Source organism: Antedon mediterranea, chromosome 5, assembly GCF_964355755.1.
Source record: "Antedon mediterranea chromosome 5, ecAntMedi1.1, whole genome shotgun sequence".
In the NCBI taxonomy this organism is placed as follows: Eukaryota; Metazoa; Echinodermata; class Crinoidea; order Comatulida; family Antedonidae; genus Antedon; species Antedon mediterranea.
This window is the reverse complement of record NC_092674.1, coordinates 2,880,269-2,897,104: the sequence shown is the minus strand read 5'-3', so window position 1 is coordinate 2,897,104 and position 16,836 is coordinate 2,880,269. Positions and strand designations below refer to the sequence as shown.

Genomic DNA, 16,836 nt, shown 5'->3' with positions numbered 1-16,836 from the left:
TCTGTTGGTTTTCGTTCCACTTTTAACAGTTTTTTTTATAAAGCCAGGCAAAGAAATAAAACTAGTGAGTGGAATCAAATCATGTTTATTTACTTGGCACAACAAATTACTGTAAAAGTGACTTGCATAAATTTATTAATTATTGAACTAAACATGTGCATTTAACTATTGAAACAGTACACTGCCAAACAACAATACAATTCAAAACTTATTTCAGAATTTTTATTTCAGGTAACAAGGTTTATTTTCTAAAGCTCCGTCTCCACTATAAAACTAGTCTGAAAAAAAGTGTGATGTGCCCAAATATGATAGTGATATGACATCATCGTGTCCATATATAGGCACATCACATTTTTTGTCACATCAAGTTTGATAGTGTGGACAGAGCTTTATAAAGTAGATCAACATTTTTCAGAAGTACAGTAGGTATTAACAAGAATGTTAATAATAGTGGTTTAATATGATTGATTTTTACTGCATTATTGATGGGGAGAATTTCTGTTATTCAGAGAGTCTGATTCTGGGATATTACATTTAAAATTTATTTACAAATCACATTTTAATGTGTTTACTATATTGCAATATCATTTCATTATTTAACACTGGCATTTTCAAAAAGCACCAAATAATTCAATCAATTAAAACATTCAATTTCAGAATTAAATCAAGAATACTGACATTGTCAACAATAAAACAGTTAAAACACAATCATTTTATTTTACAGCATCTAAACAGAATTTTAAAATAACTCAACAATTACTGTACATAAAATGTAGCCGATTAAATTTATTTATTTTTATTGTAATAAAAAATGTTCACTAATTCCGCTAGTTGATTTCGTTGTTTCAGCACCTACAAGCCAATTTATTTTCCGTACATTTTCTTGATATCGCGTTGGTAGAATTCAGCGAGAGGGCGCCGTTTCAGTTTGAAGGCATCTGTGACTAGGCCAGTGTCAGGTGTCCATATCTCGGAACAAAGTTTTATTCTACATGGTGTTTCAAATCTCTGTAGTTTATCTGCAAGAAAAACCAAATATTGATTGTACATGCCACAATCAGTATACAGTTGAACCCTCCTTTGGAACAGCCCTAAAGGGGTGACACTTTGGTGGGTCCTAAAGCTCTCCCTTAATAAATAGAGTTCTATTATATTATTTATGTGCAATACTTTGTAAAATTTTACACAATTTAGCCTTTGGCTACAATGTAAATTTTCGTTTTTTTGAATAAAACCTTGAATAAATTTCACCTGACAGAGTGCAAAATGTGCAATTTTGGTTTTACTTGGATTAGAAAAAGGATCCTTTATTTGATTGCATAATAATATCTCTAAGTTGTAATTTTGGACATATTTCAAACCATTCTGTATTAAGTGAAATAACATGCTAGTTTGATCAAATATCTGGCATACAGATATACTTGCCTTCCTTTGCTGTTTTTTGTACTGCTTTTAAGACTTCTTTAGTTATGTTTTCATTATTACAGAGTTCTTCCCAATCATTCTCAGAAAGTCCCATAGAATCAGCCAGTGCCTAAAACATAATAATGTGGTAATAAAGAAAAAAATAAATAGAAATCAATAAAGAGAGAAACAGTGATAATATCTAAAGAGAGTAAAACACAATGCTATTGGTCCATGGGTATACAGTAAAGTTCTGTTTACACTATCAAACTAGTTTGACAAAAAAAGTGTGATGTCCTAAATATGGTAGTGTATATGCTCAAATATAGTAGTGATATGACATCATGTCCATGAGCACATCGCCCTTTTTTGTCTGTTTGATAGTGTAGACAGAGCTGAAGCTCCAAAAGCCAGGCTTAACTCTAGCGCGTGGGAACACAGCTCTAAAGGCCAGGCTTAACTCTAGCGCGTGGGAACACACACAGCTCTAAAGGCCAGGCTTAACTCTAGCGCATGGGAACACACACAGCTCTAAAGGCCAGGCTTAACTCTAGCGTGTGGGAACACAGCTCTAAAAGCCAGGCTTAACTCTAGCACGTGGGAACACAGCTCTAAAGGATCTCTAATATTCTACCTGAAGGTTTTTCCTGTAAGGCGCAACAAGAGCGACGCAGTATGTGAAGTCACCATCTGCATACACACACACATTCTCCACCAGAGGGCACTTCTTGAGCGTTGACTCAACATTACCAAGAGACACATATTCACCTGTCTGTAATTTCACCAAATCCTTTTTACGGTCTAAATAAACAAAACAAAATACTTACTTGAATTAAAGTTAATAATTTCATATTATGAAGTACAGTAGTTACAATCAACTCTTCAGATTTTGGGACCTTTTTTGGACCTGATTGGGAGAGTTTTACTACAGTATATTTCCAAAATGTAATACAACACCTTACCAATAATCTTGAGTGTGCCATCTGGCCTTATCTCCCCGATATCTCCAGTCTTAAACCACCGTTTGCCCTTCTCTACAATAAAGTCTTCACTTGTCTTCTGGGGGTTTTTGTAGTACCCCAGAGTGATGTTTCCTCCACCAATTAAAACCTCTCCTCTTGGGTTTGGTTGGTCATTTATAGTATAATTACCTATAAACAAATGTTAGGCTGTAAAGTTGTATGCGTGTATTTAAATGATTATTTACCCAAACCAACTGTAAAGCTCTGTCTACACTATCAAACTGGTTTGACAAAATAAGTGTGATGTGCCCAAATATGGTAGTGATATACCCAAATATGATAGTGATATGGCATCATCATGTCCATATATTAGGACATCACATTGCTTGTCACATAAAGTTTGATAGTATAGACAGAGCTTAAAGCTCAATATAAATGTACCCTCAACTTAAACTTTTTCTTTAAAGCAGTTTGTTAACTAGTATGTACTGTATTTAACTTACCTTCTGGCCAATCAATTAGTTTGATATCGCAACAGTTAAGTGGGGCACCCACATGTCCCAGGCTGTGATCACCAGCTGAAATTATCAAGAATACAATTATTTACCACCTTATATATTGTTGTGAATACTATTAGCATTTTGCATAGCACGCTCATTGAGTGTGCACTCTTTGTCCCGCATAACTGGCTCAGCCTATATATTGTGCCAGTTCTGCTGCGCTGCACTGACAAGATCTAATACGATCGAAACAGTACTGTCTGCAGATTGGATATATATATTTACATTTTTATTAAGTTGATATTGATATAGAATTAGTTTCTCTTACGTTGTACAATGGTTCCACCTCCGCAAGTCTCCGTCAGTCCATAGCCTTGCATCATGGGACAGCAGAAACAAACATGCATGAAGCGCTGTAAGGTAGCAGATAGAGCAGCGCCCCCACACAGAATTATGCGGACTTGACCACCGAGAAGTTTGCTCAGTTTAGAAAACACAATTCTGCAAAATTTTAAAATTCAGATTTGTTATTTTTGTTTTGTTTTAAGAATTCCAGATTAAAAAAAATTTAAATCAGTTTAAAAAAGTTTTGAGTTTGGTATTAAAGGATAGTTGCGAGGCTCATACGTCACATGAATATTAAATGAATATGTATGATCTAAAATTAATCTTAAATGAATATTCATGATGTAAATTAGCATTTGTGTTACCTGTCAAAAAGTGGAGTATGGAAACCACGTTCAATTTGCGTTGATTTATACTGACAAGCAAAGTTGAACAACGCCCTCTGCAGAGGAGCCATATCTTGAACTTTATCCATCACACCATTGTATATTCTGTCGACAATAAGCTGAAATACAAAATTAAGTAATCGTTTCTTGGTATTCTTTCTCTAAAATAACATACACTAGTACTTTCAACCACAGGTCATAGGTCATTATTAAGTAGCAACTTTTCTTTGTACAGTAATTATATTCATAGTACAATAAACGCTGCCGACAATGAATTGTTTATAATTCAATTAAAATATTTAATAGCAAGTTCGTTCTTTAGAATCATTGGTTACACCATTTAAAAAACAATTATTTTATGATTGTATACACCTCAAAATGTAAACCAAGCAACCAAATTTCATTTCTACATTGTTGAAATAAAAATAAATGATATTGTATCGTATGTTTGATATCTTGCAAGGATATCAACTGAAAATGGTTATCAACTGAAAATGGTTATCTTTTGTTTCACTATCAATTCTTTACTATTTTTAGAAGCTATATTTTCTAATTAAATTAAAGAGTATGTTCACACTATGCCAAAATTCTGGTCTTGTGGCCAGATAAAAGATCGTGAAAAACGGTGCAGTTTTCAAGAATAGAACCTTTTACACTGAATTCATAAAAGATGTATGTGTGCAATTAAAATACAAAACGAAGCGCAACGCAGAGCTCTCCAGACACCAGACTGTATCCTGGCTTAGTGTGTATGAAGCTTTAATAATATGAAAAACATTTTGAATTGAACATACAGTACTGCAATGGCCAATTTATACAGATGAGCAGTAACAGTAAGCAAAAAACCGCGTAGCCTGTTCCACATAGAATCTGTATCAATCCTGAGCAGAACCGCCCGTCCGCTCCATGTTGTGTGTAAATGGTCATATAGGAATATTTTATTATCGTTACTGCTTGTCTGTGTAACATTAACTTTGCAATAATATAATAGTTTCACTCAGTCATTTGGGAAAGTACATAGGAAGTGTACATTACACATTTCCTGGGTAGACAATGCAGTTTACTATGATTTAATGTGTATTTCAGATATGAAAGGTAACATGTGAAATCTATTTTTAAAACATCTCAAAGTAATTTTGGAAGGCATACACAGTGTGATCGAGTAATACAGGTTTTTGGCAGAATTAAAGCAGGAGAAATAAGTAGGCCTAACTAACTGTACATATTTCCTAACAATTGAAGCAAAGACAAAACTATAAGCCACACTTTTATTTAAGGAACAGACTTATTATACCCTATGTGGGCTTGTACCTAAGTTAGTACTTTTACCACTATAGTCCTATTTTAGTTTGATTTTCCGTTTTGTTGTACAGTACAGCATATATGAAATATTTATTTTGAAATTAAGTGATCAAATCAAAGTCTATTATATTAGCCCATCTGTTTCAGATTAGATGTGTATTTATACTATAATACTTAAAAATAATTAAAATACCGGTACTGTAAAAATGCAGGTAATATCATATTTTTATAATATGTTGATGTTATATAGCGCTTAATGCACTATAGATTTTTACAGTACTTGTCTATATAAATATTAGGATTTCATTTTCACTACCTTGCTTTCTATTGTCTATTGTCTATTGTTGTTATTTGGTGCAGACTATTGTGATAAAATTGTACAAAATTAACACTTTGAAAAGAAATATTTGGGTAGAATTGTTCAGATTATTCAAACTCCAGTCTAGCAAATATACTGTACCATAATTAAAAAGTAAATAAACTCTGTCTACACTATCAAACAAGAAAAGTGTGATGTGCCGAAATATGGAAGTGATATGCCCAAATATGGTAGTGATGTGACATCATCGTGTCCATATATGGGCACATTACATTTTTGTTATCACATAAAGTTTCTGATAGTGTAGACAGAGCATCACAATGGTGTACACTCAAACTCTTTACTCAAATGAATCAGGCTTTAGAAGGTCAAGCTCAAAGTCATGATGTGAGGGTTGAGAACAAGGTTAGCCTGAGGGAGTATGTGTTCATATCCTTGATCTGTACAACAGATCAGTGAATGTAACCAGCTGCTTACAACCACAGAATTGACATGAGGTGAACATGTGCTAACTGAAGAGTAGGCAATGGTTAATATGGTTTTGATATGCAACTAAAAACCTAATTACAGTATCATAAGTTCTTCAGCCTTGTCTACACTATCAAACTTTATGTGACAAAAAAATGTGTGTGCCCATATATGGACATGATGATGTCATATCACTACCATATTTGGGAATATCTCTACAGTACCGACCATATTTGGGCACATTTTTTGTCAAACTAATTTAATAGTGTAGACAGAGTTTACACTAGAAAAAAACCATTAAACAACAGTCCTGAAACAACAGAAAAAACTGAATAAATTCAAACTACATACCATTTACATATGAAAAACTATATTCTGGTTTAAAGGCAAATGACTGGGTATCAGTGACTAAATCCCAATGGAGATACAAATTAGCTATTCTAGTAAACTGTCGTGAGTTTTCCCGAATAATTGCACAATCAAAACGGTACTGGGTATGATCAACAAGTGGTCATGTTCCCAACTAATCAAATTTAATAATACAGGAACGTGTCTTGTGATCAAGGGGATATCTATTATGGTTGTCCAGAAGAGGGAGTGGGTTCAATCAATTCACACTCTATACTTACAGGTACAGCCAACATTAACGTTGGCTTCAGCACAGTAATATCCCCCTTGCAGCCTCGTTTAACTTTGCTGGATGTATCCGTTAAGGTCAAAGGTGATGAGTAGCCGATCGAAGTCCCTTTTGCTATCAACGCCAACTCACTAGCGAGTTCTAACACGTGAGCAAGTGGTAAGTAACAGATACAAGTGTCTTCGGGTCTGTAAAAATGTAAATATTGTTAAAAAAATGTTGTTACTGTTTGGAAATCTGGGTCCATAAACTGAAGGGAGGAAGGAGGTGTCTTATGGCTTTATCAACCCACAAAGTGTATTGTGCACATTTTAATATTAATTTTGATTTTTTCACATCTAGGGGAATTTTTATTGGCATACATCATTGTTACTATAAATATTACATAAAAAAAATAAAAAATTCTACCTCGAATAAAAACTCCCACCCTGGGGCATTTGAATACTGTAAATACGGTACTTCATTTTATCAACTGGTGTCTATACTGCACGGCTGCACAATATAAATATAGAGACAGAATCGCCTATTTATATGAACTCACCCATATTTTCCAATTCGTGATGAGGCACCAGCAAGGAAGGCTACCATGTTGCTATGGGAGATCATTACACCTTTGGGGTGACCGGTTGACCCACTTGTGTACATAATGACAGCTACATCATCGGGTCGCGGATCATGAGGGCCGCAATCTACAAATAATAAACATTCACAACATTAAGTAAAATAAGATTATCAAAGTTTTCTTGGTTGCTTCGTTACCTGGAACACTTATTTTAAGCAGATGTAAGGAAAACTTTTTTCCTTTTATCAGTAATTTTAATTATATAAACAAAGGTAATGTTTTGATCCTTTGAGTCTGTATTTAACATTTGTAAAGTTTACACTCTAGAAAGTTTATTTCGTACCAAAAGCTAACTAAATTTCTTTGGTACATTCCTAACAAAAACTGAATCCTTCTTGTGTAAATTCCTGGCGTATTAAACTTATTTTTGCCAACCATATTTTAACTGAAATTTCAGGGCATGGTTTAATAGTAGTTGAGTGGTTTAAATTCAAAACACCTAAATATACTGTATACAAAATCAGGTAAGCTTTGAACACTGACCTTTATTTGCATGTAGGCCTACAGGTCACAGTATATTTGTCCAAGACACACAAACAGGCACACACATTGTTACTGATTTACAAGAAGGTAGACTAACCTATTGTATTTGCACCCTTCTCAATGACGGACGAGAACGAATGAACTTTAACCCCATTATTAAAGTCTGCACTGTTTGTTTTCTTTAATTGTTCTTCCATATAAATAATATTTGTTACTCTAGGAATATCTTTCTTTATTGCCTGCAAAATTAACAAGAGTATTCAGTTGTTAGTATTTCCTCAATTTCATACTGATTTCTAGTAAGTTCTTGCGATGACCGACGACTCAGATCTATGACCTGCAAAGTGCCGTCGGTCATCATCTGGACATAGAATTGACCAACTGTATTAAGGACGATGAAGCCTAACTTCTGCACATGTGCACAATGATCTAACTTGTTCCTAGTCGTCACATCACTTAAAAGCTCCATAATTAGTTTAACTGTATAGTCAGTAGTATCTAATCAAATCACTATGATAACATTAATATGTAGTCTAGTACTAATGTGTGTATTCGTTTATTATCATATCAAATTAATGCGTCTGGTCAAATTTCAAAATGCTAGTACTTTTTTCGTTTTTAATCTTCGACAAAAAGCCAGGTCAGTACAGTTTGATACGATATTGATAATTTCATCAGAGTAGGTGTACAGTATTTGCAAAATATAAATCCAAAAGCAATTTATTGAAAAAATGACAATGCTGTAGGTATCAGTGGCTGGATCTCAATGGAGATACAAATAAAATAAGCACTGAAAAAATGACAATGCTGTGGGTATAAGTGGCTGGATCTCAATGGAGATACAAAATAAAATAAGCACTGAAAAAATGACAATGCTGTGAGTATAAGTGGCTGGATCTCAATGGAGATACAAAATAAAATAAGCACTGAAAAAATGACAATGCTGTGGGTATCAGTGACTGGATCTCAATGGAGATACAAAATAAAATAAGCACTGAAAAAATGACAATGCTGTGGGTATCAGTGGCTGGATCTCTTATATTTTTTTACATACAGTACAATACTTATTTTACAATTTTCTTTAGTATAATTAAAATTGTACAGTTTACTATATATGGTAGGCAACTGTTTTGTCAATATGGTTCATGATACAAAGTTCAAACAAGCAAGATAAAAAGGTTGTTTTCCTTTAATCTATAACCTCAATAAAAACCAACACAAAAGAATCACACTAAAAAAAATAAAAACTACTGTATAGCTATTACTCCTTTTTACAAATACAGGAAAATAAAATAAAGCCAATTGAGGAAAGAAAGTCAATGAAGAAGAAATGTTGAGAGGAACGGTATCATGCCATCTTCATATATTTATATCACCATATTTCATGTAAAATTTAAAATTCATAATTTATTATGATGCCACATTTCTAATCTTTAATAAAACTATATAATGATGTCATTTTTTGTTATTTTGAATTTAAATCCTGGTACCATTATTCATAATATAAATCATGAGTTTTAGATTTCTTCGAATGAAACAGAAATGCTGGACTTGTCACATGACAACATTTTATAACGTCAGAGTGATTGCGTTTAATTTGAAATGTACGCAGAGTAGATCCAAATCAGACGAATAATCGCGTCACATGACCACGATGATTGTTGTTAGTCTTATTTGCGGAAAACAAAATGCAGATCAGCTGCAATTGATGTGCTTTATACATTGATTATATTATTTACAGCCTTGGAAATATATAATGAATTAAAATATGGAGAGGCTGCCTTAGGCATTACAGAACACTGACTATAGGTGAACGCACAGCTCTGCTATCTTAATACTCGAGTATAGTCTCCAATCCCTAAACTTCCTTTTTCTACATAAAGCAACCTTTGAGACACCCATATTCAGAGGCAACCCTATTAAGGGGACACTTTTCTGTGATATGAACAAGGGGAAATAAATGTTGGTTTTTTATGTGGTTTTTTTACCATATTTAATGAGGGTGATCCATCCAGCAATTGCTGATCATTACCCTCAGAGGTTCACAAGACAAACATAATTATCAACAAGATGCTATACATAAACAAAGTCTTATTACAAGTCTTTTGGAGTGGAGTTGTAATTTTGTCCTTGGAAAAAATCCTGACATGTGAAAGGACTTGAACCCAGGATCCTTGGAGTGGTAGCCAAGCATCATAACCACCAAGCCACAAGTCCACTCCTAGTGTTTTAACACTACAACCAACTTGGCAAAGGAAACTGTAAAGGGGGGACGTTATTCTGTTAAGAGACAATGAGGGAGGAATATATGTTTTAACAGTACTGTAAGTGGAATATCTAATTAAGGAACACCTCTATTAAGGGGACACTTTGGTCCTGAATATGTCCTTAACTAATGTTCTACTGTACCACTCACACTTTCTATAGTACTCTAGATAAATTGATGTTTAAATACCAGCCTCACAGGAGCCTAGGATTCACTGATTATTTTAGTATTTCTCAAGGTATATTGCAGTAAAAAAAAACTTGTTCAAAGCAGTCATAATCAATTCATTGTTTAAATAATTGTGCAAGGATAAACTAGTTACAATGGACCGGGGTGAATAACAATACTACTATTGAGAAATAGAGACAAGATAGGCCTACAGTACTGATTGTAATGTAATTATTTATCAAAGTGACTTTCATGACCTGACTGCAAGAATCCTGGTCTGTTTTGTCAATAAATCTACACACTGAAAAAGCATGACTACATGATTTTAGTGCATGATGGGTAGATACTTAACATTGTTTGTTTTTGATTGGTACCTTCTCTCGACATACTACATCAAATACAGTACAGTATCATTGTTGTATACAAATGAACATAACCTATTAATTTACCTATATCAGATATAAATAAGCCCATAAATATATTAATTATCCACCCCAGTTGTGAATCCAGGATTTTGAAATAGGGAGGAAGGGGGCAGGGTCTAAAAATAGTGACATTATCGGCTGAACTTAATTTAATGTCCTATCTCATGTATTACAATTTGCGAAATTTAGGATCCCCCCCCCCCCAACTGGATCCGCTCTTACCTCCCTTATCAACCCCACCTCTTCTTTGCTTAATCCCTCCATATTTAGGAAGGTTAATGTGTGAATTTAAATCAAATGTGTATAATGCATCCTCCATTCTGTCATGGAATACTAGACACAATGTAGTACTGCATGAAGGTGACTTTGAAAATTGTGACATCATAAAAACAGGTGAACCAAATCATTTCTTCATTAGATCAAGTTGAACATGAACAAGAATGATACACAGCAAACTCACTAGTACTCTATGTATCATTATAGTATAATATATTTATATTTATTTTAGTATTACTGTATGTTATATACTGTACAGTATGTACTGCACTAAATTGCACAAAGGCAAGAACATCCACATCTTATTATAATTTATAATTTAAGGAAAATACTATGTTACAGTATTCCTTACCCTTGGCACATCCAAAGGTTTCCATGCCAAAACCCCTAATTTAGAAAATGTCAGTACTTCGTTTGAAATGTTTTAGGCCACGCCCCACCCCATCTCCCCTCCCCCCACCTTTCACATTCACAAAATCCTGTATCTTGTTTTCCAAATGAGCAATGTTTAAAATATACACTTAATGTAGTCTATAAATAGTAAATAAATTGATCGCATCAATAATGATTCTCAGACTTACTAATTTGAATGTCATATCCATTTAACTTACTATAATGACGCACATTGCTAAAAAAATACATTAAATGACTTCCTCGTCGTACAATTTATGTATTTATTTTACAGATTATTCAAATAAAATTACAAATTATCATTGCATTTTACTACCACCACGCACTTAGCTAATTACTATAATAATAATAAAATAAATTCATTTTATTTGAAATTCAATTTCACTTTGTTTTGGCAGACTGCCAAATCATTAAACATATAAACATCACATGAGCAAGTGACGTAATTTGGTTGGTTACTTCCAAACAGAGAATGTACGAAAATATTAATAATATGGTTATGAATTCAGATGGAGAAAAGATGGGCAATTAAAAAATAATTGATGAGAAATAAAATGTTAAAATTAGTGATAATGGAACTAAGACATAATGTATACATTAATGTAATTAAATAATTGCTATCCAAATAAACAAAGAGACTAAGATCAAAAGATGTGTACACTACTGCTGTAAAATAATAGGGGGACATAGTTCAGCTCTGTCTACACAAACTAGTTTGAAAAAACAGTGTGATGTGTCCAAATATGGTAGTGATATACCCAAATTTGGTAGTGATATGACATCATCATGTCCATATATGGGCACATCACATGTTTTTGTCACATAAAGTTTGATAGTGTTGACAGAGCTAGGTACTTTGGATGGTATAGCAGAAGGGACCATTTAAGCTCTGATACTCTTATCAAATGGCGTCTTAAATATATAAAACAAAATATTTTTATGAGAATGTTTTAATCTGTTTTTCTTGTTGGAACCATAGAGCTATACAATTTACTACTAATTTTATTATAGCGTTGTGAGGTGGGAATTATTCTAAGTTGTACTTACCACTAATTTTGGTAGAAGACTGGCACTGGTTATTACATGTGTAACATCAGTTTGGTTAATACCATAGGCTATGGCCTTCTCTCCTAAAGTTGCGTATAATGTCACAACTGAGAAAAAAAAGGAGAAAAAATTAATAAATTTGATCTTAAAGATATATTGTTTCTCTAAAAAAAACCTTTTTTTTACTTTTTTATGTTGAATATGCCATTTTAATGTCACATAATAGTTTTTTTACAAAAATGTTATGAAAAAAAAATGTTTTTTTCCTGAAAAAATGTAATTTAAAGCAAAAATACCTATTGTCTGTCAGACAATGTTTTGTTTCTTTTGTCTTTTTAGAAATGAAATTATTACCGTATTTTATAATGATTTTTTTCTACAGAAGTGAATAACTATTAAAACTGCAAAAATTATTAGTTTTTTAAAATGTCATTTACATTGTGATTGGTTTATTCATTGGCTTTGGGCATAATACAAAGCTAAACTAAACAGGTTATTAATATACAGTAAACTTGATCATCGTCAACAAATCTACTGGACACAAGTTAGTGTTCACGCTTAATGGTGGTTTTAACCTTTAACATATCATACCATTTATAACACCACTAGTACAGTAAAATCGTACTTTACTCTTTACTATTTTTATGTAAACAATGTAAAGTAGAATGTTTTTGTATTGATAGAACTCCAAGATAAATGTTGATATAGAACAAGTGTATTATATTGTGTACGTATACTATCTGCTCATACTTTTACTACTGAAGGGAATTCATATTCATTTATTATCCAGAAAAAAATATAAAACAAAAACAATTCAAAAAACATAAATTACATAGAACAACAACAAGCAGAGAAAAAGCGCAGAACACTATCCTGGCGGATTGTCAAAAAGCAAAAAATATCGCTATAAAAGACTCTCCTGATAGTGCTGGTGGCAAAATAACTTTAACAAGGATAAACATTGAATTGACTTGTAGAGCACAGGATTCCTGTATAGTATAATAACATACTTCCTTGAATAGAGCAATTCAAAACAAAGTTCACTTTTATACCTGGAAAATTAAACTTGAAACAGGCATTAAGTGCAATCTGAAACTCAGCCCTGGTTTCAGCAAAAATCAGAATGTTTTCCTTCGGTTTCATTCCAAGAGCCAATAAACCCTTGCCAAGATTTTCTGCGTCGTCGTTCACGTCCCTAAAAGTTTTCCACTTATAATCTCCTAAAACAACCTGCCACATAAATTATGTTTAATTTAAAATCATTTGAAACTTTACAATTGAAACTACAAATTATCATCATGTCAAAGTTATTCTACTGCAGTTACTTCAGTAAAAGACTAGTTTTTTTACACAAATAATGTACATAATTTCAGTTTTTTCCAATTTATTCTTTCTTTATTCTGCAGGCACTTTCAGTACTAGTGCCCTGATTTTCAAAGTGTTACAGTAATTGGAAATATCAACACAAACATAATGAAGTAAAAACAAAGAGTAATCAAAATAATAAATAAAGAAAATATACATTAAAAATAGGAATCAATTTTAAAAAAGAGAATAAAACAACAAAGAAAAAATACATCAGATTGCAAAAGGCAATGATAAAATACTATTTTATGCAGTTAATTATAATTATATGCAATAAATAATGTGTATTTTATAATTATATGCAATAAATAATGTGTATTTTATTACATAAAAAAGGCTGTTAAACAACATTAACATATCAATAAAGAGTAAGAGTAAAATGTAGTTACTGCAGTAACTGCAATAAAGTGTATTTTTGCGATACATTATTTTTTTTTTCTTTAATTTCATTACTCTCTTATTTTTTAGAGAGTATTATATCGTTTTAATAGTTACGTTGCCTTTATATATTAATTTTGTATTATGTATGTGTTGAAATGAAATAAAAAAAAAAAAAAAAAAACTAACTGCAATAGGATAATTTTGACAAATAAAGAAGAAGAAGTTTTCTGTGTTGGTGTTGGCATGAACTCTCTTTGAACAGCATTCACTTGTTTTCAAAGTGCTCTAGACTTTTACAAATTCAAAACCATTAATCATGATACCATATGTTGCAATGTTGTTGATTCTTTAAAATCATACATTTTTTACAACCACTGCACAATAATAGTCATCTCTTTGTCACAATATTAACTAGTTTTGTGAAAGAAAAGTCTTTTACTTTCTATTTTATCACAAATTATTGAAGAACTATGTAATAGAAAATTATATTACCACCTGAGAATGGAATTTCTACTTACTGTTGTTAATGTAATTAATGAACAAAGGACACCGTAGTCAATTAATAAAAAAAACGAAAGCATTTATACCTTTTTAAATGTTCTGCCGTCCGACTGCTTCTCGTCTTCCTCTTGTAATATGTCTCGCGTTCCCAGACACTTCATGTCCGCAAACTGATCCACGGCTTTGTCAAATAACAAATCGAGCGTATGACAACCATCGTACATCGTCGTCTTTAATCCGTGAAGATGAGTAGAATCACGGTAAGGATCCGATGTTCTACCGTTCAGTGGTTCACCTTTGATACCAGCTTGCCTCCGACGCTCTCTATAGGTCAATAGGTAGCACAGAGGATACGAGACGATATCGTAGGTCCACGTGATTGCCGTTAACATGCCGATAAATAACCTCACAGTCAGCGGGTCGGCTTTCTTTTCAATCATTTTGATGTTCACTCAATTCTGGATTATAGTCTAGTTTACCTAAAATAATTTCACATTTTACATATTGTCAATTGACCGAAGTTCTGACTAACGCCCGTATTCTACACTATCAAACTTTATGTGACAACAAATGTGGTTAGCCCATATATGGACATGATGATGTCATATCACTACCAAATTTAGGCACATCACTACCATATTTTTGCACATCCTACTTTTTTTTTGTTAAACTAGTTTAATAATAGTGTAGACATACTGTAGCCTTACTGTAAGTAGAACATTATTTGACCAAAAACCTTTGAACAATTTTTTACATCCAACTACAGCAGAGTAGAGAGTCTGCAGAACCAGTGTCAGTTAATATGGTGGATCAGTGTCCCTGAATAGGGGTCAACTGTAGTTTTAAAAGTGTTTCCCCTCGTTTTTTTTCATGAAAAAGTGTCACTGTGAATATAATAGGAATTGTCCCCTGAATAGAGATGTCTCAGTGGAGGGATTCTACTTTTTATTTGATATCATCATCTTTTCTTATCTGTCATAAGCAGGTTTGTGATCCAGATCAGGTCTGTGATTGGATCGAAGTTATGGGTTCAAATCCAACCCAAGAAAAACTGAGAAGGTCGCTATTCGTAGCTTGTTGTTGGTTTTTAGTATACCTATGTTACATCTTCATTTTTTTATTTTAAAACATTATATATGTTTGTAAACTTCCTCGTTTTGTGCTAGGCCTAGTATATGTAGTGCACAGGGACAAATTATTGATTAACCTGATACCTGGATAAAGGTCACCTGAAAGTACACATCACCATTCATAATTATCTATGTAATCTAGGACCTAGGCCTATATATTGACTTTGAAGGAGTCAAGGACCCCCTGTAAAGTGTGAAGTATCAGGAGGGAACTTCGTGACATGAATCTATGGCTACTACTATTTATTCATGTTAATTTATGTTTATTTTTTAGCTTGTCTCTGTGAAAATGATTAATTCAAAGTAAATCAAATGAAAGTTTGAGGATACATGCACCATGAGTACCGTCAACAAATGGCAACACAGTACAATACAATTGACTGTTTAATTTTATCATGGAGGTACCGTATCTAATTTCACACCTCCAGTTAGGCCATCATGCCATCATGCATGGATGGAACTGCTTATCTCAAATGATGCGGTAAATGCGGGGGCCGGGGAAACACCGTACGGATTTTGTGAAAAATTGCATCTTACACTCTTACAGAACTAAAATTTATCGTTTTTAATCAGTGAAGCAAGCTCAAAATTCACGCTACAATTTCCTACTAATGTAAATCTATTAAAATATAACGTATTTTAACTCACAAGTACCAAAAATGAGAAAAGATGGAAAATCTAAGGTCTATTATTGCTCCAGCATGTGCGATGTTGAAAATAACGATCACGTCGAGAGCGTGTTTTTGTACACGCGTACTGTACCTACACACCCCCTTTTCGACCAATTGAAAAATTATGATAATCATAATTATTCGTACGACGTAAACATTAAAATTGGAGAAGAGAGGGCGGTAGCACATTATGATAAATGTGCACCAAAGATTTTATTACATCTCTGTGATGTGCACTGATTTACACATTCTGCGCGATTCTCACCGTTTTGGTACGATAATTGAAGACAAATATCTCATTTCCGACTTTGTAAATTTGGCACTGGTGCTTCATGACATTGTTCTTTTGATTAATAATTTATGATTAATTATTAAAAAGATGTCCTTTAATTTAATCGCAAATCACAGAGAGTTCTTTAATTATGAATCACATGCCCATTTTTCACTATAAGTTATTTATATATACACAGCATTTAAAATGTGTATACCTTTCAAACAATGTATTATTTGCCAACAAAAATATTATTCTATAAATTCAAAAATGGCATTTAAAAATGGTCAATTGTGAACTTTAATGTGCTGTAGCCTGTTTGTCTGTACCACAACCGGAACTGCGAGAAAAAATTGAAAAATTTATTTTTTTATACCAACATGGAATACACACAGACCAAAATTAATTTGTAATGTGGGTGGAATGTAGGCCTAAACATAGATTTATCAGACCATGTACATTCTAGGAAAATTAATCTCGGCAATCAGTTGAATTA

The 16,836-nt window shown here is 32.9% G+C and overlaps 1 protein-coding gene across 1 annotated transcript; it reads right to left on the bottom strand.

Annotated features, from left to right (window-relative positions):
- Nucleotides 1-69: 69 nt before the first annotated feature.
- LOC140049607 (long-chain-fatty-acid--CoA ligase 4-like) lies at nucleotides 70-16,183 on the bottom strand. Its single transcript, XM_072094537.1, has 14 exons — nucleotides 16,047-16,183; nucleotides 14,355-14,747; nucleotides 13,074-13,251; nucleotides 12,022-12,128; nucleotides 7,526-7,667; nucleotides 6,865-7,012; nucleotides 6,316-6,511; nucleotides 3,577-3,716; nucleotides 3,195-3,367; nucleotides 2,870-2,944; nucleotides 2,367-2,555; nucleotides 2,039-2,205; nucleotides 1,426-1,534; nucleotides 70-1,019 (listed from the first exon to the last, which is right to left on the bottom strand). The coding sequence occupies exons 2-14, from the start codon at nucleotides 14,706-14,708 to the stop codon at nucleotides 865-867; spliced, it is 2,133 nt and encodes a 710-aa protein (XP_071950638.1). The 5' UTR covers nucleotides 14,709-14,747; nucleotides 16,047-16,183; the 3' UTR covers nucleotides 70-864.
- Between the last annotated feature and the right edge of the window lie 653 nt (nucleotides 16,184-16,836).

Excerpts from the sequence above, each read along its gene's own strand:
- LOC140049607 (XM_072094537.1), bottom strand. The coding sequence starts at position 14,708 with ATGATTGAAAAGAAAGCCGACCCGCTGACTGTGAGGTTATTTATCGGC. Across the intron at positions 2,945-3,194 it reads AGGTGGAACCATTGTACAAC|CTGGTGATCACAGCCTGGGA; the intron begins GTAAGAGAAACT and ends TGATAATTTCAG. Across the intron at positions 1,535-2,038 it reads CTTACAGGAAAAACCTTCAG|GCACTGGCTGATTCTATGGG; the intron begins GTAGAATATTAG and ends ATTATGTTTTAG.